Raw genomic sequence first — 21253 nt, forward strand, 5'->3', positions numbered from 1 at the left:
TCATCGCTTTCGAGTCTTCTTTTCATTTACTCCTCATCGAATGATTATGTTTCATCCGGAAGTGGTAAATACATGGTAGAAAAGTGCATCCCGTGATGCCACATTTGTGTCATTTCACTGCCCCCGAGTCACGGCCGGCATGGTCTCACTTTATGCATAAATTGCATACGCCGTCAATCGTATCATCAACCGAGACCAATGGAGATTAAATAAGCGGAACAAAAAAAGCCATGTAGAGCCACCGTAACATGGCTTCAAAGAGAAACGCATTGATCATGTGCGCTTTTTATGGTTATTGAACTTTGCGCCCTAGATGCCTAATACATGCTAGACGTGCTATTATATAATCTTTTGTACGAAAAAAATTATGAACAGTCCGCGTATAGAAGGGCAAAACTGATATTTATACATGAAACAAAATTGAATAACAGAATGATATTAATTAGCTGATAATATAAGCTCTTTACGTGGGCGCTGCGCTTCATGGCAGAATGTTTCATATTACTTACTGCTCCATTCGTTCTGCGAGCGACATAATAAAGCACGGTGGGGTGAAAAAGCATTTATTGCATTATCATTTGCTTGAAATGGCGCCAGCTGCTCCCGCGCCATGTCACGTTCGAAGGTCCTCGTCTCCATTACTCATTACCACCGCATCTGTCGTGCCGGCAACATATCGCTCCCTTCGGAATAACCGCCGTCTGGCAAATGCGGCCCCGGACATAATTAGATATTTAACAATTATGTCCATCTATTTTGCCGTAAAAGCTTCCCATCATCTCGACGGAAGAATCGGAGGGGGGCGAAAAAAAAGCTGTAAAAGTGGTTGCGAACCACTGATGGCGCTCGGAAAGAGACAAGAACATTTTCCTTCCCATTTTCAGTTTGTTTTACTTTTCTTTCCCGCTGTTCCTGCGTTGTTCCGGTTCGCTCGTCCCGTATGCGCCTTCTTCCTGACATGGAGCAATTAATTTTAATTTGAAACATAATCACTCCATCGAGGCACTGCGTTGCCATTCGCGTTGCCCGGAAGCACGCGGAAACGGCACGGGATGCCGCATGCGTCTGTGTGTCAATTTAATTTCGTCCACGCCCTTCCGAGCGGTGAATGTTTTGATTTACATTTCGAGAACGCAATCAATCGCAGCCCCAACCTAACCCCGGTGCTTCCGATAAGTCGTTTTCCTTCCGACAGGGAAGGATTCCAACGTTAGCTAGAAATAACGTTGGCTGGGAAAAAGGGCATTTAATTTATTGACAGTTTCTTTCCGCTTTGCCAGCGAAGGATGAGAGATGGCCACGGGTGGATGAGTTTATTTTTGTAATTAATTCATCCCCCAATACCGACGTTTGAGAAAGCGGCCAGCGAGTTATCCGCGCGAAAAGGATCCTCTGCAACAGCTCGAACGCTCCGAAATCCATTCGTCGGCAAACAAACGCAACGGATTGACCAAAAGCAACGTCTTGAGATTCGGGATAGGATCTAATTTTTGGGCACGTTTCTTTCACCTCGATGGATCAAAATCGCCAGGGAAGGATTTCGGAGTCTCGGCTTCCAAGAACTCGGGACGCGTCCGGGAGCTAACTCGCTCTACCGTTTAGCCCTACTTGGAAGCTCACGAAAGCCTCGCCAGAAGGCGGCTTATTGCCGTTTACATTTTGTGTGCGAGGATTTGCGAGGAGAAAATCCCGTTTCTGTCACTGCCAAAACCACGGAGGGTTGCCTGACTCGTTTTGTGTGTTTTGATTTCGCTGCAAACGCCCTCGCGACGAACACGGTTCTCGTTTTGGGGTTGGTTTTGTGTTTTTTTTTTTGGCTGAAATTGCTAGTCTTATTGCGATCGTTTAGAGACCGTTTTCTAGCCTCAACAACGCACATCAAACGAATGGCTCGTTGCTGGGCGTTGATTATACAATTTTGTCAAAGGTATACTATGGATAGGTTAATGTGCTGGAGAGAAGGAATATCGTCCTTTATACCTTATCTTCCTTTGGGGAAGTGTATTATGGGGAGTTTGAGCAAAATATGTTTATGACCGTGGCCATGGTACCAATTTATGTTAAGCCGCTTATCTTTAATTGTTATTTACCGTGTCTTCAGCAGTCTGTGGAGACAATTCGGGGGAAAACACGACGATTTCATGAGCTAACTTAGTATTGGTATTCGTCCAGGGTCTGGCAGTAAAATCCTCCTCTGATTGATTTATGTTTCGATAAATAACCAACAGAAGTATAAGTATACAAGTATTGTCTATTAAGGCTAACTTGTAGATCAAAATAGAGAGCTAATTTTAGAAAACTTTTGCTAAATAATACATCCAAATCATGCAGATTTAGGCCATCGGTGTTAGTCACCGTTTCCATGGGCATCCAATCAAACCCACCACCTGTAAGAGAGAGAGCATCTTGTTTTCCCCTGACCAAATTGTTTTTACCATTTTAGGAAACAATTAGACAATGCACACACCGCGCCTCAAAAACTCACGATAAAACCGAAACTTTGCTCCGCGAAGCCAAACAACCGTGTTTTGCTCCCATTCTTGTAGCCGACGTGGGGTCGATTGGTTTCCTTCGTTCGCCAAAAGCTTACGCTTGGAGCTAATTAAATTTGTCAGAATTTTCACTCGGTGTAAATAATAAGCCGGTTTGGGTTTGGGAGTCAGAGGGAGGATGAGCGAAACTTAACATTGCTTTTTAACGAACTTTAATGAACGAAAATATTAATTTTGTGTAGGGGAAACTGTCTGGTTGTTTTTTAAATTAAGCAAACGTTGGTAGGAATAAAAAAAAATTCCAGTGAAATGAAAATTATTTGCTTTTGAAATTAAGTTTTAGAGCTTTTTCGTATCCTTAAATTGGTATTTCTTTTTTTTTTTATTCAACAACGCGAGTAGGGCGAAATGTATTGATTTATTACGTTTTGAGTAAAATTTGTACTGGACATACTTCCCTTTCCATTCGTTCTTCCAGCTGCGTGCACATCACCGACATCGGAGTTGGGTACATCTCGACAATGCTTTCGCTGTCGGCGCTGTTCCTGCGCTGGTGCACGCAAATCCGGGACTTCGGTCTGCAGCATCTCTGCTCGATGCGTAACCTTCAGGTGCTATCCCTTGCCGGCTGCCCGTTGCTTACCTCGTCCGGTCTGTCCAGCCTCATCCAGCTACGCCACCTGCAGGAACTCGAGCTCACCAACTGCCCGGGCGCGTCCCAGGAGCTGTTCGGCTATCTGCGTGAGCATCTGCCCCGCTGTCTGCTGATCGAATAATCCCATTCCGGTTCCGAGAGGAGGTACTTCTCCTTCCGCTACATGCCATCAGCGGGCCAAGGATCATCGATCCATACGGTTCCCCAGGGAAGCTCTGGCCACAGCCCAAACGAATCGATGAGCGTCCTTTTCTCCGTGATGTTCCTAGAGAAAGGTCGGCTTCTCCTACAGTATATCCTTCCTAAATATAACTATATATGTATGGTCCTGATTTCCACGCTAGAGCGGCCATGCTTTGGACGCAAGTTCACAAATTTCTTTGGCCTATAAAAATGCATCAAAAATTGTACGCTAATGGTTTTGGTGTGATCATATTTTTGATGATGTTTAAATTTAACGCAAAAATTCGCTCGTATTTCTTTTCCAACTGTGAAGCGATCGTTTAGGCTAGCACTTTTTAATGCAGTTAGTAGGTGGCAGTAAACCGCAACCCGTTTCGTCCTCGCTTTTTTCAGGAGCATCAGCTTCTCCTTTTTGGAAATTTTACGCAACCGTAGACTAAACGATTTGACATTGATATGCCATACGTTAAAGTTACAGTACATGCAACAATTTTTATTCCTTCGTGTGGAAAGCAAATCAACGCATAGAGAGACCGAGGAAAATGAAGGAAAAAAAATACTTCCTCTAATTTGGATGGGAAAAAAGACAAACAAGAAACATGCAGAAAACAATCGACAATTTTTTATGGCCGTGAACTGATTTGCTAAATGTTGCATGCTGATTTGTGTGGATGCGTGTTGCGGTTGCGTGCGGAACGATCCAGATCTCACATTGAAATTTATATTGATTGCCGAACGTTGTTGATGGAGTCGAGCGTAAAAAAGAGAGAAAAATTATGGGAAAAAAACAAAAAAAAAGCTCCCCAGATGTAATGTTAACCCATTGTTTTATGGTAATGTTAGTGTGAAAGTGATTTTGCCGAGGGCAGAATGAATCAAAACCGCAAGTTTGTTATGGCGGGGTAACGGATAATGAGCTGACCTGTAAGTGTGCAAGACGAACTTCGATCACAGGATCAGGAGTAGTAGCTTATGCCACGTGACGAGCAGAGCGTGCAATCTATAAGTACACCTTATTTTGTCGAATGTTACATGGCTGTGTAGATAAAGTGTGTAAAACCCTGAATGGCAACATGAAGATGAAGAGCAACGTTATAATTTGAAAAAGACAAAAAACTCATTCAAAAAGCATACCAAACAAAAAAGAAAATCCCTCAACTCTACAAAGCTAACATTGGTGGGCAACTAGTGTTATTAATTCAATTGATAGAAGAGCAAAACAAAAATGCACCGAAGCGATGTATAATTAAAAAGGTTTAAATATGAATGTTTGATGGCAAACGATTACAAACAATAAGCAAGCAGACAGGGATGCAGGAGTATATGGTGAAAAAAAAAATACAATTGTTACAGCTGCAATAGCACAGCAGATAGAGAAACGTTACAAAATGTAGAAGTGTAGGAAAAAAATGAATACAGTGTGCATATAAACATTTAACTTAAAGATAGATGAGCAGGAGACAAAAAATACATTAATTCACCGACACATTATTACAAAACAAACAGAAAACAGGCGGTATTATGCTATAGTTCTACGACAGATGACTAACAATTGGTACAATTTAATGTATGAGTGAAAAACAGCCCAGAGGAAGCAAGCGGAGTGTTTGGCTCGTTAGTATTCATTGTATATATGATTTTTTTTACACCTGACAAGACTTGACTTCAGCGCCCAATTGTGCGGGTGACTGTACGTTTAAAGGCGATCGTATAATATAGTGCTTGCACGAGGCAACAGAAATAGAAGCTACCTTCATTTAAACCGTAAAAGCGCAGTTTTAGACCCGCAATTACGCATGAAACAAGAAAACTAGACATACAAAGCAGAGCAAAACCAAAATCACCTATATCGCAAACCGCAAGCCGCCGATGGCACGTGATGTTTAAGATAGGCATGATAAAGAAAAACCTACAGGGTTGGTTCCCGTAAAGCTTAATCAAAGCTCATCACAAGTTCCGTTTCGAATAGCCTCGTGCCGAGTAACATGCACTAAGGGGAGGGAATGCAAATGAATAGCGTATTTAAAAATAGATGCAAATAAAACTCACAAGTAAAACTAGAGCAAACTTTAAAATATAGTAGAAACTGTTAGGTAAAGCATAGATTGCAGAGAGCTTTAGCTAATGATGAAATTAAGCGCATTAAGCCAGGCGTGTTGCAATCGCAGCTAACGATGGTGGTACTTTGTTTTTAAAAACGTGCGACTGACCAAAAAGGGGTTGCTGTGTTGGTGTCCAAAAGCGAGAAACTTACAAGTGAAAAACACAAATGAAACGTTGTTTGCTCCCTGTGCGCCCACACAACTAACTTAAGCGAAAATGCCCTAACCAAAAAGAAAAGACCGCCCATGTCATGACTGATAATATTCGAGCTCTGAACAAACAAACTTAACTAGTGTAGCGAATCCTAGTATTATTCGTGACATAAGTGGGCACACGCCCGTTTGGTTTGGTTGAGGTTGCAGAAATAAAGAGAAGGAAATTTACGGAGGTGTTTTCCCGCTGTTTTCCGGTCAATTTTTTGCGTGTTGGTATAGCGGGATGGCGTAGCACGTGCGCATCCTGAGAGCAGAGGGAGCATTTGTAAATTAGACAAAATTTAAAAAAATATACATACAACAGAAGAGATAGCCGACGTAGTTCCAGTGGATCCTTCTCATCGAATCGTGCGATTTCGATGCCAGGACAATATTTGTTCCTGTACATTGTGTAGCGGGACACGTGTAGAAGCTTTCCGATTCCTTCTTTCCTTCCTACCTTCTGCTGAGAAAGGCTTACAATAAATAGCGGCACCCAACCGGTCACTACTATAGGTTAGCACATGGAAACAGTGTTTCAAAAAACACCCTATCTCAAACGGTACACGCCGCCATCGCTATATCCTGCGACGCTATCCGGTAGACGCAACGTGATCGCATTTTTATTCCTTGAAATAGTAGTGGAAAAGATGAAAAGCAAACTTTTTGCTATTTTGTGACATTAAACTGCCTCTGCTACACGTGACATCATGTAACCGAGAGATCGATCAAAAATGCGCGGCAAGCTATTGGGCAAACCAGCACTACTAGCAGCGAAAGAAGGAGAACAAACTTTCAGTAACGAAAAACTTTACGATACCCAGAACGTACCCATGTATAAAGTTATATTAAGATATTGCAAAACTCAAGGAGGACGTTGAGAAAGAAAAACGTTTAAAAAGCGAATCATTTCGGGTGTTTCATTTGCATAGTGACATGAACTTTTCGATGACTTCTTTATCGATGACTATTAAATTTATTCGTTCTCCCCGCCAGATAGGTCCTGCTCTTGCTCTTGTCCCTCGGCCTCTTCTTCATCCTCCGCCTCTTCATCGTCTTCTTCTTGACTTTGCTGAACCCACCAGGACAGCAGTCCCAACCCGGACTCGTTGATTGCCGCCACGATACGGTACGGCGTTTTGTTGACATCCTGTGCCGATGCATTACTCGATCCTGCGCCACTCGAACTCGGACCTGCCGAGCTCGAGGGAACTTCTTGGTCGGGCGGACCTATGGGGGAGCTTTCCTCGAACACTTCACCCGACACTCGAAATTTTATGTTCTCGCCGATATCCATATACAAATCGTGCGTGTTCCCGTCTTCTAGCGGATATTCCCACACCCAGGCTTGTTCTGCTTCCTCGTACCGCGAAGGATGTTGCAGCGCAGATGGTGGTATGAGAATGTCGTCGAAAAACCCGAGCGTTATGTGGACACCTTCCCTACTGCAGCTACGTATTTTACCTGTGATCACATCACCGATAATAGGTCGAAATACGATGTATCGGAAGTTAACCTCGGTATGCGATGCCCCATCCCCGGGAAGGATTATTGAGTCGCCTAACTTTACAATGTCCTTCAGTGCTATGCATAGGCCAACGTTTAACAAAACCTACGGTAAATTAGAATATAATTTTGAAACAAAAAGAGTGGTTAGAGTCAAGTTTTACGCACAGTTACGATTTATCGCTACCTTATTAGCCAGCTTTCTATTTATTTCATCCTTTATTGCTTCCGGTAGTTTCAATCCAAACAGCTCGGGTGCTATCCGTACATTATCTTTCAACTCCGCTAGCACAAACATTGTAGCAGTACGATCTGCTAAATGTCATCCACAAAGTTTAGTTACTAGCCTAGTATATTCTAAAATGTTGCACTATAATCAGTAAAACAAAGTTATTATATGAAAAACCGGTAAAAATATTGCGTGTGCATATTTGTTTACAACGTTTTGAGCCATACAAACAATCACGATGGCATGTGTCACCTCCCAGGTAGCATATTATGTCAACGTGACAGTTTGAATAACAATACTAAACTTGTACCGCGTGCTAGTAAGTTTCGTAGTCATTTAGTGCTGAAAAAGTTACAATAAACATCATTTTCGTCGCTGGCATCAGTAATGAGTACCGGACAGTTTGATGATGCGCTGGAAGATGCTACGGAGGGGCTGGATGCCATCCGTTTGCAAGGAGAACCACCCCGTGCAGCTACCGGGGTACCGTTGAAAACGAACATCGAAATCCAGGATGCACTGTTCATGTATAGCGCGAATGAGGATCGCGTAGCTGAGCAGTACGATGAGTGCAACTACGACGAGGAGAGCGACGATGACGATGAGGACGATTTTTACTGCTTCGAAGGCGGGGAGCTGAAACGAAACCAGCAGTTGAACCTTAACCAAACGCATGCGAACGCCCAGAATGCCAGCCAGAAAGTGTCTCATTTTCAACCGGCCGACGTGCTGTTTAAAAAGTTCACAAACCGCATTAACGTGGAACGATACGAGGGTCCTGCTTCATTGCCAACCCACGCGAAGAACAAGCTTATCGAAACGCAGCGCAAAGTGGACAGCGAACGATTGCGGAGCAAGGATAAGCAAGATCGCGCAACGGCCGAACAAGTGATGGATCCGCGTACGCGCATGATCCTATTTAAGCTTCTCAGCCGCGCAATGATAACCGAAGTTAATGGATGCATTTCGACGGGAAAGGAAGCGAACGTTTACCATGCTACATCGAGTGAGGGTCGTGATTATGCGATTAAAATCTTCAAAACGTCCATCCTCACTTTCAAGGATCGTGATAAGTATGTGACGGGAGAGTATCGCTTTCGGCATGGTTACAGCAAACACAATCCCCGTAAAATGGTGCGCACCTGGGCAGAGAAGGAGATGCGTAATCTAGTGCGCATGAAGAAATGCGATCTGCCCGTCCCGGAACCCATACTGCTGCGCAGCCACGTGTTACTGATGGAGTTCATCGGATGCGACGGTTGGCCAGCACCAAAACTGAAAGACGTCCAGTTGAGCACCTCAAGGGCTCGCGAGCTGTATCGAGATACCGTCGAAATGATGTGGAATATGTACAACCGCTGCAAGCTGGTTCACGCCGATCTATCCGAGTTCAATTTGCTGTATCATGCTGGCAAAATCGTGATCATCGATGTGTCGCAATCGGTAGAGCACGAGCATCCGCATGCATTGGAATTCCTGCGCAAAGACTGCAGCAACGTGACAGACTTTTTCCACAAGCGCGAGGTTTCAACGATGACGGTGAAGGAACTGTTCGATTTCATAACCGATCTTTCGATTACACCCGAAACAATGGAGCAACGGTTGGAACAAATGTCCGAACGCATCGCCAACCGCAGCTTCGATGAGTTCACTGAAAAGCAAAAGCTGGACGAAGCCGTTTTCAAGCAAATTTTCATTCCCAAGTCGCTCCACGAAGTGTACGATGTCGAGCGGGATGTATTCGAAAAACGACCGGACGATTTGGTGTACAAAACCATCACCGGTTTGGCGAACCAACCACAGCACAAGGAAGCTGCAATCGGCCAAGGGGATGATGACTCGATCACAGACAGTGCTTCTGAGCAATCCGACTTCGATGGTGAGGACGATGAAGTCGCCAAGCAATCGTCGAACGGCATGATTGTGGTACGGTCAAAAACAGAAACACCAGAAGAACGGAAAGCACGCAAAAAAGCGGTGAAAGATGAGAAAGCCGAAAAGCGAAAAACGAAAGTGAAAAAGCACATCAAAAAGCGCAAGGAAAGGATTGCAGGACGTAAATAGACAATCATATGCATAGGCAATAAAAGCTGCTGAATCTGTGAAAGGTATTCATTTTGTTTTTCATTTTATTATTTGAATTGATGTACAAATGATTGAAATCAAATTTACTCATCATGGAAGCTTATGCTTTTTTTGTGATTAATCAGTCAATGATTTTGTCCGTCCCTGTAGTTTTGAAAGATATTTTTATTAGCAGATATTTTTTATATTCTCACATAACTAACTTAATTTTACAATTTGAAAAAGTTCGAAATGTTGCTATACTCTGGCAGCACTGCGTTTGTTGCATGTAAACAATAACAAAAATGACGTTGAGTAGACGTCAATATGTTCCGCAGTAGTACAAGAAAGTGCATTTCTGTGATAGTGTCGTGCAATTAATGCGTTCCATTTGGTACGATTGCCATAATGGAGCGAAAAGTGTCAGTGGAAAATATCGTGAGGATGTACTTATCGCGTGAGGAAATTTTGGAGGATAAAGTTTACCGTTGTTCGTTCGACAACTGTTTCACAATGCTGCACAATCTAGCAAACCTACAGATGCATCTCGCGCGGCATCACAACGTTCCCGCCATGAGCCCACAATCGGGAAAGCCTGAGCTGGGGTGTAAAATATTCTATTGCCCCTACGTCAGCTGCGTGTATTACCAAACACCTGCCGAATGTGATAATGGTGCGCGATTTTTCAGTTCATTTCGGTCACTGAAGCAGCACTACCTGAAAGTACATAGCGAACGCAAGTTTGGGTGTGAAGCATGTGGGAAATCCTTCGCTACAGCGAGCTTCCTGCGCCATCACCACCTGTCTTGTGGCCGAAAGTTCATCTGCGATCATTGCTCGTACTCATATGGATCGCGGGAAGCTTTGCTTACGCACGCCAAACGGAAGCAACACGGATACGAGGAATTGCTGCTAATGAAGAAGCCACATCTTGGAAGACCTTCTAAACTGCCCAAAACCGGATCCGTGAGCACAGGTACACAAACCCTATCAGAAGAAGTCGATATAATGCGAAATCGCAGCACAGAGCTAACAGAGAACCGTGGTACGCAGACCGTCCAAGGAAAGCGTGCTCCTGAACTACATGATGGTGTAGTTCACTTAACTGCACACTCAACATCGGTTGGGGAAACGGAAACATCGATCGTCAATGGAACGCACAAAACCCATAACCTTGGCTCGCATATCGCAATTGAGATCGGCAGCGCAGAATCACTGATTCCCGTTGTGTGCACTGAAACCCAGACGGACTTTATCGACGTAATGTTTGCGCACGGTGAAAATCGTCATGATCCGCTACTTTCTTACACGCACATGCATACGCAAACATGTGACGAGCCCGGTTTGTTTGCTGATCTCGGTTTATCCACGATTGAAACTCAAACGAGCTGGGACGAAGAGGGAGGGGAATCGTTTGGGGACTTCCTCGTGTCCACCGAAACGCAGACCAATTTTGATATCGACTGTTTCGATTGTACCAGCAACAGTAATGGAGACAAGGCGGACCAGGCTAATAGTAAGCAGACCCAGATGCCGGAAGCGATGCACAATGAATTCCACAACTCCAGTGGAGCCGGATTTCTAAGCGAAATTGGAGATTCGCTCGATCACAGTTCCACGGTCCGGATAAAATCGTCCTGACACAGGGAGACCGGCAACGAGGGACGAACTTATCGTTTTGAATTTTAGCTGCTCCAATGCTTTGTTAAATAGATGTCTATTGCAATATTACTTGAGTAACTCGAGTAGGGACGTCAACCGTCTTCCGGTACCTTCTCTTCCCCTGCTTCGCCTTAGTTGCTCTCTTACTCGCTTAAATAAGCTAACATAAGTTCTAATGAAAAATCTTAAGGCAAACAGTTACATGAAATAAACATAAATGTATCAACAATATCAAAATTAAAGACGAAAAAATGCATTGAATAAATTTAAGCAATCCAACACGTGGGTATAGAATTAGCGACTTTAAAAGCACCTAACACGTGCTCATATAAGTCTGATTCTTTGTATATGCGGAAATCGTGGGAATAAAAAGCACGGGGAAGGACTGTTTGAAAAAATAGACTTTCCTACTCCTGTCTGACAATGAAACCTAACGAAAGGCACGGATAATCCAGCAATGCGTCGGCAAGATGTGAAGTGTCCCGCAGAGCGCTATAAACGTGAGGCGGCTGTTTACCATATGGCTGTCAAAATAAGGCTGTTAATCAAAACGCTTACAAACCGCAGTTCATAAAGACAAAAAAAGTAAAATAACCTTCGAAAAATGTTTCGTGAGCATAGCCAACCACGAGAATAAGGTTGCCTACTGTAAGCCGCCACAGTAGAACAGACAGCCAGTAGTGCAGGATACCAAGCAGATGCTCGTGATGAATTGCTGCTCATCCTTGCGGAAGAAGAAGAAGATCGTGGATAAAGAAGACGGTCAAATGCAATAATTAAATCATTGTACTGTGAGATGTACGTTTAGGGCAACGTAAAGGATCAGCATCCCTCCAAGATCCAAGTGCTCATTGGATGCGTTAAGGTGTCTCTTTGTTTGCCCAGTCGGCTGTCACGTTTGCCACCTCAGATTGTGTTCTTTTTAGCATGAAAACCCAATGACTTCTCATGTGGTGGTTTGACCGGCATTCAATGCTAATTGTGCGTGAACATTGCAGCCGACCGCAGAAATTTGTCCCACGGCTCACACCGGCTTGACAGTCCTAAATACAGCGAACAAAGCGAAAATGGCTGACGTGGGCTGTGCGCACTTTGTGTCCTACATCAAGGAATACGGGCTCGAGTCGTACAACGTTGTGCACGCATACTTTAGCGCTTGTGTCAGCAAGGAAGCGAGACGTCGTAAAGCCCTGTCCTGTCTGTGCCACAAGTGCGGCAGCTCCGGTCCACAGCTCTACTCCTGTCTGCACTGCATCTACTTCGGCTGCAAGGGAGCACACATCAACGAGCATTACAAGCACACGAAACACTTCATGGCGCTCGAGCTGAGCTATGGTATGCTCTACTGCTACCAGTGTCGGGACTTCATCTACCACAGCGAATGCCAAACGATGGCCGAAAGGCACCTACGGCGCGAGGCGCGCAGCCTGGGCAAAAGTCTGTCCTGGCGGCCGTGGAGCCCGTCCAAGCTAGAGATCGAACTGCTGCTGAAGAACCCCAAGCGGCGTCACGTAACCGCGCTAACGAGCATCGGTCTCCGCGGGTTGCTGAATCTCGGATCCACCTGCTTCATGAACTGCATAGTGCAGGCCCTCATCCACACGCCGCTACTGCGTGATTACTTCCTCGCCGAGCTGCACGAATGTACATCGAAAACCTCCGCCAAATGTCTCGTGTGCGAAGTATCGCGTCTCTTCCAGGAGTTCTACTCCGGCGCCCGAGGTCCGCTATCGCTGCACCGGTTGCTGCACTTGATCTGGAACCACGCGCGGCATCTGGCCGGATACGAGCAGCAGGATGCGCACGAGTTTTTCATCGCCACACTGGATGTGCTGCACCGGCACTGTAAGATATCGATGACTGAGCTGGCTGCGAATGCGGCCGCTGCCGCTGCAGCTGCGGCAGCATCCACCACCACGGGGACGACGGCTAGTGACAAATCCAAATCCTCCCAGTCACATGCGCATTTGCAGCAGCAACAGCAGCAGCAGTCACAGAACCAGCATGCGAACACGAACTTCCACCAACAGCAAGGATCTTCGCAGCATCAGCACGATTCGTTGCAGTTACTACAGCAAACCGGCAACCCCAATGCTCTGCAACTCGCCACGACTGCTACTGCGGCGGCTTCGACTGGTGCTACCACTGCCACCAATTCGTCTACAGGCGCCCAAACCCAACCGGATCCAAATCCGGCCCAATGTAATTGCATTATCGATCAGATCTTCACCGGTGGGCTGCAGAGTGATGTGGTCTGTCAAGCTTGCAACGGTGTCTCCACCACCATTGACCCGTTCTGGGACATTTCGCTCGACCTTGGTGAATCCTCGAACGGACAGGGCGGTTACGGAGGGCCACCGAAATCGCTCATCGACTGTCTGGAGCGGTTCACCCGAGCCGAACACCTCGGCTCGAGCGCAAAGATTAAGTGTAACACCTGCAAAAGCTACCAGGAATCAACGAAGCAGCTTTCCATGCGCACACTGCCAATAGTCGCAAGTTTTCATCTGAAGCGCTTCGAACACTCTAGTCTGGTAAGCTGCACCACTTTCGGGGTGTTGTGCAGCACTTTTCAAACTTTTCGAATGTTAATTTCAGATCGATAAGAAAATTTCTACCTTCATCTCATTCCCCTCGGAGCTCGACATGACGCCGTTCATGTCGCAGAAAAAGTCCGACCAGCAGCATTTGCCGTCGTCCACCGTCACGGATCGTGGCAGTGCTGCAAACGGTTCTTCCTGCTCCTCCATCGGGGAAGGATCACCTGCGTCGAGCCCAAACGCTACGCAGGACGTGCGAAATCAGTCGCACCAGAAGCACGGTGGCAGCGATATGGCGGATTTTCGGTACTCACTGTATGCCGTCATCAATCACGTCGGAACGCTCGATGCGGGCCATTACACGGCTTACGTGCGTCATCAGAAAGACATATGGGTGAAGTGTGACGATCACATCATAACGACTGCCACACTCAAGCAGGTTCTGGACAGCGAAGGGTACATATTTTCGCGAAGTCTGCAAATGTCCCTCGCAAATGCTCAACTAATTCAGCATACTGTGTTGTCGCTTTTTTTTCCAGGTATTTGCTTTTCTATCACAAAAAGATACTAGAGTACGAATAAATGACCACGCGGATGGTGATGTAATGGCGCGTAATTCGGCAGCGTGAGGAAAAATGATAAACGCTGTGACCACCGGCGAAACACATTAAGACTGGCAAGAAGCACTCAATGATCCCTGCTAAAAAAAGGGAAAGCTAACGATTTAAAGCGACTAAGGTGTTTCGGGTGTTACTTAATCGTGAAAATGGTCCACAGTGCGATGGGGGAACCATCCGTATTCGACATTCTCCCGCAGGAGGAGAGCGGGGGAACTGAAATGAGTAAGACCGCACCCCGAACACTGCATCGGGATGGCGATTGGAGAGCTTACACTCGTACCGGAATGTAATCGAACAAACAATAGCGCATTCATGTTGCTGAAAAAACCCAAACCATTCGGAAGACATAACCCGCTCTTCGATGACGACGACATAGTGAACGCGTTCCCTTTACTGTGTGTTAATATTTAGTTCTATTTATTAAACTGATCCATCATGAATCGCCTCTCAGCACGCGGTCGTGTGCGCTTCGCGTTTTCTTTAAACGATGATTGACGAAAGTGAGACGCACTCAAATGCAGCACTTAATAAGAAACGAGTAAAACAGGACTTGGTGTAGAACTGACGCGTATTGAAAATACAAGAAAACGAAAACGAAACCTGACTAACGGCTAGTTGTGGGAGGGGGAGCGGGTTATAACGTAAAACATTAACGACTTTTTGTAACCATTCACTCGCCGCCTTTTCGACAGATCGTAAACTTGTGGATTTCCGTTTTTTTTGCTCTTGGATTTCGCTAGTTCAAATTAGAAGCACGTACACAAATGATCGGTTATGCGACGTACGTTTGCTTCTTTCTGCAGCATTACTCTGCGGGTGGTGTTTTTAATCAAATTTGAGCTTTTTAATCATTGTAACAAAGGTGGACAGGGATATTCTATCAATGGAAATATTTATGAACAAAACAATGTTTATCAACTAAAACACCATCACGCGCATCCACAAACATTCAAAAAGGTTCCCTAAGATAACAGCTACTCTTCTCACTGATCATCTCGACAATGCCGATGCCTCGTTGCAGTACGGTTAACGTTAGTTACGTGTTTTTTTGGAAAACGCTCGACAGTTAGATTTTCGCAGGCGCCAACCCCGACGGTTGGTACAATTGTTCTAAAATCATGTAATTATCAAACATTAGTTTACGGTGCAGTGATCTTTTGTTGGATCATAGTTTCGATGCTATATTTTTCCCCGCCTTTCTGTCGTGCAGGTGAGCAAGAGAGACTGCAATTACATTAAAAAAACAAAAAATGAGAAAAACCACAAACAAAATGAAATGCGTTTTAGATCGCGTGCGTGTAGGTGCTGATCGAACGGGAATATCCGGTCCCTTTGGGTCGATGGGACCGAATTTTTAGTGTTTGTTGCAATATGATGATATTGTTTTTGAATCTTCATTTCGTTATTCGCGCGCTAGCTTTTTTGGAAGTTCGTTTCCCAGTTCAGACGCTCGTCGTCTACAGCAAGGCCGACTGGCAGCAGAACAATACCGATACCTGGCTTTCGCCCGAATCACGTCACGAAGCGGTCGTGGCGGTTGTTACTGCCGTCGCCGTCGCCATTGCCGTTGAGACGGAGTCTGTCGACACCGATGACGGTGAGGCCGCTGGGGAGGTCGTAGGTCCATTGCTGACTGCAGACGGGCTGACCGTCGGGTTCTTGCCGGAAACGCTAGCAGTGCTTTCACTGGCCGTTGGTGACACATTAATGGGTGACTTTTTTGCAGATACCGCTCCGGCCGCTTGCCCCGATGGTGTCGGTGACTGTAACAGGTTAGGGGAGGTTGTGCCTACCGCCGTCGACGTCGTAGCCACCTTCGACAGGTTCGCCCGGGCGGTTACGGCCGCCTCGATCAACCCGTCTAGCAGGTAGCTATCGGTTTGTGTCGATTTATCGTCGACCATTATCTTCTGGCCGCCGGAGCCGTACTTGCGCGAAATTTCCAGCAGCTCCCGAAGGCCCTTGTTCTCCGTCATTAGCTTGCTCAGAATCTCTTGTTCCTGGTTGAGCTTTTCCTCGTCCAGCTGTGATACGCGCTGCATGACGGCGGCCATCTCCTGGATCTTGGCTGTTTGCTGCCGGATCATCTCGTCACGCCGCTCGATGTCGGCCGAACGGTGGTGGCGCGTGAACGCCTCCACAAAGTTCACCTTTGTGTTGAGGATCTTCGCTTGCGTGTGCTCCCGGTACTTCGACATGATGTGCTCGAGCGCATGCTGGTGGTCCTCGAGGGCCGCCTTCAGCAGACGGTTTTCCTGCTGGATTTCGCGGATCTGTGGGTTCTCCTGGTGGATGATCGTGATCAGCTGGTTATTGGAGCGATCGCGTGCCAGCTTGTTCAGTATGTCGATATCGTCCTGGAACTGGCGCATCGATTCGATGTGCTTGTTGACCGATTCCGATTCAAGCAGCAGCGCATCCCCGAGCGCCTCGCGGTCCTTCAATCGATTCGCGATCCGTTTCGCGTCGAGTATTATCTGCTCGAACGTGACCGACATCCCGGTAGGCTAGCCCTTTGCTATTGTCCTGCCAAGCTGATCTAAGTAGCCGTCGGGAATGGAACTCCGAATAAACGTCTGCTGACGATCGCTGGTGACCTGGGGAAAAAAAGGTATCAAAACATGCTATATGAGCACGGGAAGGGTAACGAACGGTTGGGGTAGCAAGGAAGTAATAAAAATAAACTTCCGCATTTCAAAATTATTACAAAACTCGGAGCAAGAGAGAGGGAAAAGGGAAACAAGGGCTTACGGTATCGAGTGGGGTTGACCCTTTGTCCGTAAATTAGGCCCCGCGGTACGTCGTTTCGTGGTGTCTGCTGGACAAAACAATCACAAACAGCAACGCACACTTCTAGGCCAGGGGAGGCTAGGTGGCGCTAGAGACAGTTTATCGTAGAGGTTACGTAGTAATAAGGTTTATGATACGCTGCGCACCGAACCACAATCGCTAGATATTTACACTCTCCACGAAATCACGCAAAACGAACGCACAACACCGTAGCTGGTTCTGGATTGTCGTCTTGATGCGCCCCACCACAAAAAAGGGGGTCCACCGTGAACGTAACCGAGTCGACTAGAAGATCGCTCCGCTTAGCAGCAGTCCGTTACACCTTTTCATTGCGTACGCGATGTGGAAACAATTGGCTAGCTGGCCCCCTTTTTTCCGCCTGCTTCGGCGATAGCAATTTTCTTTTTCTCGCTGACAATTTCTTCGCGTATTATGTTGCGTGCGTCGTATCGGGGGCACTGGCTCAGCTGTCAAAAACTGGTTGCACTTGGGGGTGTGTGAGCGTGTACGTGCGCCTGTCATCTGACAGATTGCTTAGCACAACGGGGTGAAACGAGAGAAACTGCCAAGCAGGGGTGAAATAGAAAAAAAACGCAACTTCAAGTCGTCGTCGTCGTCGTCGGACGTCGCAAGTAATTTAATAAACCTTTTTTGCATCTCGCGGAGAAAGTGTGGTGTCGCGAATGCATATAGAACAAGTTTAATGCACGGCGTATCGGACGCGTATCGGTGCCGTCGGGCGAAGAGTGCCCCAGTGTGTGACGCTTAAGCGCTCGTGCGACTTCGACAACAAGCCCCGACCGTGTCGAGAAAATCGCCAGGATAAGGAACCCATCCGGGCAGGCTCTTTATGTGGGTTCGGGGTGTTGGATTCCCGTGTCTTTCGACAACGAAAATACATTTTCGCAACGCGCACCAGGAACGCGCGTCATCGTTCTCTTCTGTTGCGATCATACGCTTCGCGAAAAGATTGTAGGGAAAAAAAACGCACTGTCAAAACTTGCCATTTTACGAAAAACCAGTACCCACGGAAGGCGAGGCTATAACACGGTCGCCTGTCTCGATACGGTAGGATCGTATGGCCCGAATCGCCCTTGCCATCTGTGGACACTTTGGTAACCTGTTTCACACCTTCTGTTTCAGTGAAGAAAAGCGAACCCTTCCTAGAGATTTTTTATCGGATGCTTATCCTTACCCATGGCGAAGGATAACAACAACATTAACACCGATGAACTGACGGGAGGAACTACATCGTCAAATGTGAAGGCGGTTCCTTCCTCGACGACGGAAGGTGAAGCCAGTTCGGCAGCGGCCGAAGCCCAATCCACCTCGCCAGTAGCACCGACACCCGTACCACCGTCCACCGCGGAAGCACCCCGAAGGGAGGAAAATCCGTTCTCGTTCAAGCACTTTCTGAAGTGGGATGGAAACCATACGTCAAACGGCTCCAGCGCCGTTTCTGGGGCAGCTCCTTCCAACAGTGCGAACAGCATAAACCACAGTCGAAGTGCATCCAGCATAAATGGTCACGTTGGCCACTCGCTCGATGGCACCGGATGCAGCAACGGTTCGAACGGACCCGTGGAATCAAAACTGACCGCAAACGAGATCCCAGGTGGCTCGAATGGCTGCAGTACGGGGAACAATTTAACGAGCACCACGACCACCACCACCAACACCGGGTCACCGTCGAAATCGGCCACCACGAGTTCGCTTAACGTAGTCAGCTCGACGACCGGAGCGCGACCCAAAATTCCTCAGTTCCAGTCGGTCAACACACTCAGCAGTGAGTCGAAGATGAAGCGGTCACCGCGCTTCCCATCGTTCGACTCCCAGTCAAGCTTGTCTGACTTTGCGGATGATCGTTTCGGCTCGATCTACCAGAGTCGCAGCAACGGTTCCTTCAACTCGGAGTACCCCACCAGTACCGGTGCCGGGGGACCCAGTGGTAGCGGTCCCCGAGATGAAGCCAACGGCAGCGAGCCGCTAGGCGAACAGGTGGAGCTGTTGCGGGGCTATGTGCAACGATCGTACACGAACTACGATCCCGACAGTCCCGGTTCGTTGGCCGTCGGGAGCGATCAACGGAATGAGCCGAACGATATGCATCATGACCCCCCGCCTGGACGGATAGTGGGCGCGGCGGAATTTTCCGCTGCCCTGCCCGACTTCGTACAGGACCACCTTGTAATGGAACAGTGGTATTATGAGCAATCGAAAAGTCCAGTCCCATTCGGTGGTGGTGCTGGTGGCGTAGGTAGCAGTTCAGCCGAGTTAGATGATGTGCTTGATTTGACGGGCGTGGCCAACGTTTCCGGAAATGGCGCCAGTGCTCCCTCGTGCAACGATATTCCCTTTGATCTGACCGCAAGCAGCACCACGAGTAACAGCTGGGCGCGAGAGCGAGAGCGAGAACAAAACGCCAGTTTTGGCCAGCGGCATTCGCTTGGTGCTCGTGGGCCCCCTCCAACGGGTGCGGGTCCCGAGCTTGGTTTCGATCTACCGCCTCGGTCGCCAACGCCAGCGTCTTCCGAGTTGCCGCCCGATCTCACGGAGGGCAACGCGAGCGGTCTTGGGGATGCCGGTGGAGCGAGTGGATCAATCGCTGGTTCCGGTGGGAGGTCACGGTCGTACTATTACGCCTCGTCGCCAACATCGTGCTCCGGTTCGGCAGCAGCGGCGGCAGACAAGATCCATCGCCTGCCAGACTTCCTGTCCGACGGTCCGATCCACTCGTCCGGTCGGCTGGCGGATGTGATGAATGACACACCGCACGCTTCCGAGACGGCGGCTGCTGCTGCTGCGGCGTCCGAACGCCGGGAGCGGATACAGCAGCAGCAACGCGAAGCCCAGTATCAAAACCGGCTCAGTTTGGAAAACGAACGGCTTAAGCGCGAGCTGGATGCTAGTCGGCAAAAGGTGAGCGAACAGTCACGCCGCATCCGCGAACTGGAACACGATCTCGAAACGATGGTGACGCTTGTTAAACCGGGTGGGTTGTTGCATCGCGAAGGTGCCAACGGATCGACCCAATCGAACGCGAACATTTTCCTGCAGGCGAAAACGAGGGCTGCCGACGCCGAGGCCGAAATGCATCAGCTTAAGCGAAAAATGGCCAACATGACGGTGAGTAAACCAACTTCACCGGGCTAGAATGCTAACCTAATATTTTGTTTCCCTCTTCCTTTAGATGAAAATGGAAGGATTGCGTTGGGAGAATGACTTCCTTAGAGAGCAAAATAGCTGGATTCCAGCGGATGTGAGGGCTATGGGCACTGGTGCGGGCACCAGTACGAGCACCAACACTAGACAGACCCGTAGTAGCTGGCCAAGACGAGATCGTTCCTCTGCTTTCCTGCGTACGCAAACAGTCGCGCTTCAGCAGGCGGCAACGACTGCAGAAACTAATATAAGGTCAGAGCAACAGTTTTCTTTTGTTTTGCCACCGGGTGTTTAATGTAGCAAATATTCCGCTCCTTATTCCTTTCTTCAGGCAACTGCTAAGCGGCGTGGAAAATCTGCGCGCTGTGGCAAATCAGATCGACACGTTTAGAACTACATACGAAGACCTGGAATCGGCGGATGCATCTGATCTGATCATACCCGGCGGCTCTGTGCTGCCTATTATTAGTGACGACGACGACGATGATGATGAAGATCCATTCGGTCCCGCGTTGTAGGCGTCGAGAACGTAACCCTTGTGACCGGAACGGAACCACTAACAGCTCTCTCTGGAGGAGGCGAAAAACGCAAAAAGAGAGAAAGTGAGAGATACAGAACATCTAGCTTGTAGATAAGAAATATATACACCTATATACACACACACACACAATCACTCACATACACATTCACATGGAAAGGTTCCAGGTCCTTTTTGGCACTATTGCACACCAATTTGCTGCAGCTATCGAGCGCCTCAGTAGGAGAACAGCCACCCATTATACTGCAAAACACAACAGACTCGTACACGATACCAGACAGTGCACATCGGTGTGAATATTACGCGTTATAAAACATTTAGATTCTGCAACGTCATCTTCCACGTTACACTATAATGCCGTACGCTTTCGCATGCCGCTTGAAACTGGTCCTTGGAGCCATCCATCGGCGTGCAACGTGGGTAGCACTCAACTCGGATGTGCCCTTACGTGCGCTCTAGTGATAGAAACGAGTGATTCTTTGACTGAAGAGACATTTACGCGCCCCGACAAGCAG

The 21253-nt window shown here is 47.4% G+C and overlaps 7 protein-coding genes across 7 annotated transcripts in view; 5 read left to right on the plus strand and 2 right to left on the minus strand.

Moving 5' to 3' along the window:
- The window catches only part of LOC128720120 (F-box/LRR-repeat protein 16), a 31573-nt gene extending 25065 nt beyond the window's left edge, over positions 1-6508 (plus strand). Inside the window, exon 5 of the mRNA XM_053813765.1 lies at positions 2971-6508. Within this exon, the coding sequence (XP_053669740.1) occupies positions 2971-3268 (298 nt within the window). The 3' untranslated portion in view covers positions 3269-6508. The remainder of the gene's footprint in view (positions 1-2970) is intronic.
- Positions 6509-6603: 95 nt separating this feature from the next.
- On the minus strand, positions 6604-7431 carry LOC128720126 (DNA-directed RNA polymerase III subunit RPC8). The gene is made up of 2 exons (XM_053813772.1): positions 7321-7431; positions 6604-7239 (listed from the first exon to the last, which is right to left on the minus strand). The coding sequence occupies exons 1-2, from the start codon at positions 7429-7431 to the stop codon at positions 6604-6606; spliced, it is 747 nt and encodes a 248-aa protein (XP_053669747.1).
- Positions 7432-7749: 318 nt separating this feature from the next.
- Positions 7750-9426, plus strand: LOC128720118 (serine/threonine-protein kinase RIO1). Its single transcript, XM_053813763.1, has one exon. It carries the CDS (start codon positions 7750-7752, stop codon positions 9424-9426), a length of 1677 nt encoding a protein of 558 aa, XP_053669738.1.
- A 408-nt stretch (positions 9427-9834) lies between these two features.
- LOC128728418 (oocyte zinc finger protein XlCOF6) lies at positions 9835-11067 on the plus strand. The gene has a single exon (XM_053822045.1). It carries the CDS (start codon positions 9835-9837, stop codon positions 11065-11067), a length of 1233 nt encoding a protein of 410 aa, XP_053678020.1.
- A 1082-nt stretch (positions 11068-12149) lies between these two features.
- LOC128720125 (ubiquitin carboxyl-terminal hydrolase nonstop) lies at positions 12150-14285 on the plus strand. Its single transcript, XM_053813771.1, has 5 exons — positions 12150-13055; positions 13284-13622; positions 13687-13760; positions 13917-14084; positions 14168-14285. Exons 1-5 carry the CDS (start codon positions 12156-12158, stop codon positions 14208-14210), a joined length of 1524 nt encoding a protein of 507 aa, XP_053669746.1. The 5' UTR covers positions 12150-12155; the 3' UTR covers positions 14211-14285.
- A 358-nt stretch (positions 14286-14643) lies between these two features.
- Positions 14644-16746, minus strand: LOC128720124 (FGFR1 oncogene partner 2 homolog). Its single transcript, XM_053813770.1, has one exon. The coding sequence runs from the start codon at positions 16744-16746 to the stop codon at positions 15766-15768; it is 981 nt and encodes a 326-aa protein (XP_053669745.1). The 3' UTR covers positions 14644-15765.
- Positions 16747-18235: 1489 nt separating this feature from the next.
- On the plus strand, positions 18236-21024 carry LOC128720114 (uncharacterized). The gene is made up of 3 exons (XM_053813760.1): positions 18236-20164; positions 20229-20452; positions 20532-21024. Exons 1-3 carry the CDS (start codon positions 18236-18238, stop codon positions 20716-20718), a joined length of 2340 nt encoding a protein of 779 aa, XP_053669735.1. The 3' UTR covers positions 20719-21024.
- The last annotated feature ends 229 nt before the right edge of the window (positions 21025-21253 follow it).

Source organism: Anopheles nili, chromosome 2, assembly GCF_943737925.1.
Source record: "Anopheles nili chromosome 2, idAnoNiliSN_F5_01, whole genome shotgun sequence".
NCBI classification, from domain to species: Eukaryota; Metazoa; Arthropoda; class Insecta; order Diptera; family Culicidae; genus Anopheles; species Anopheles nili.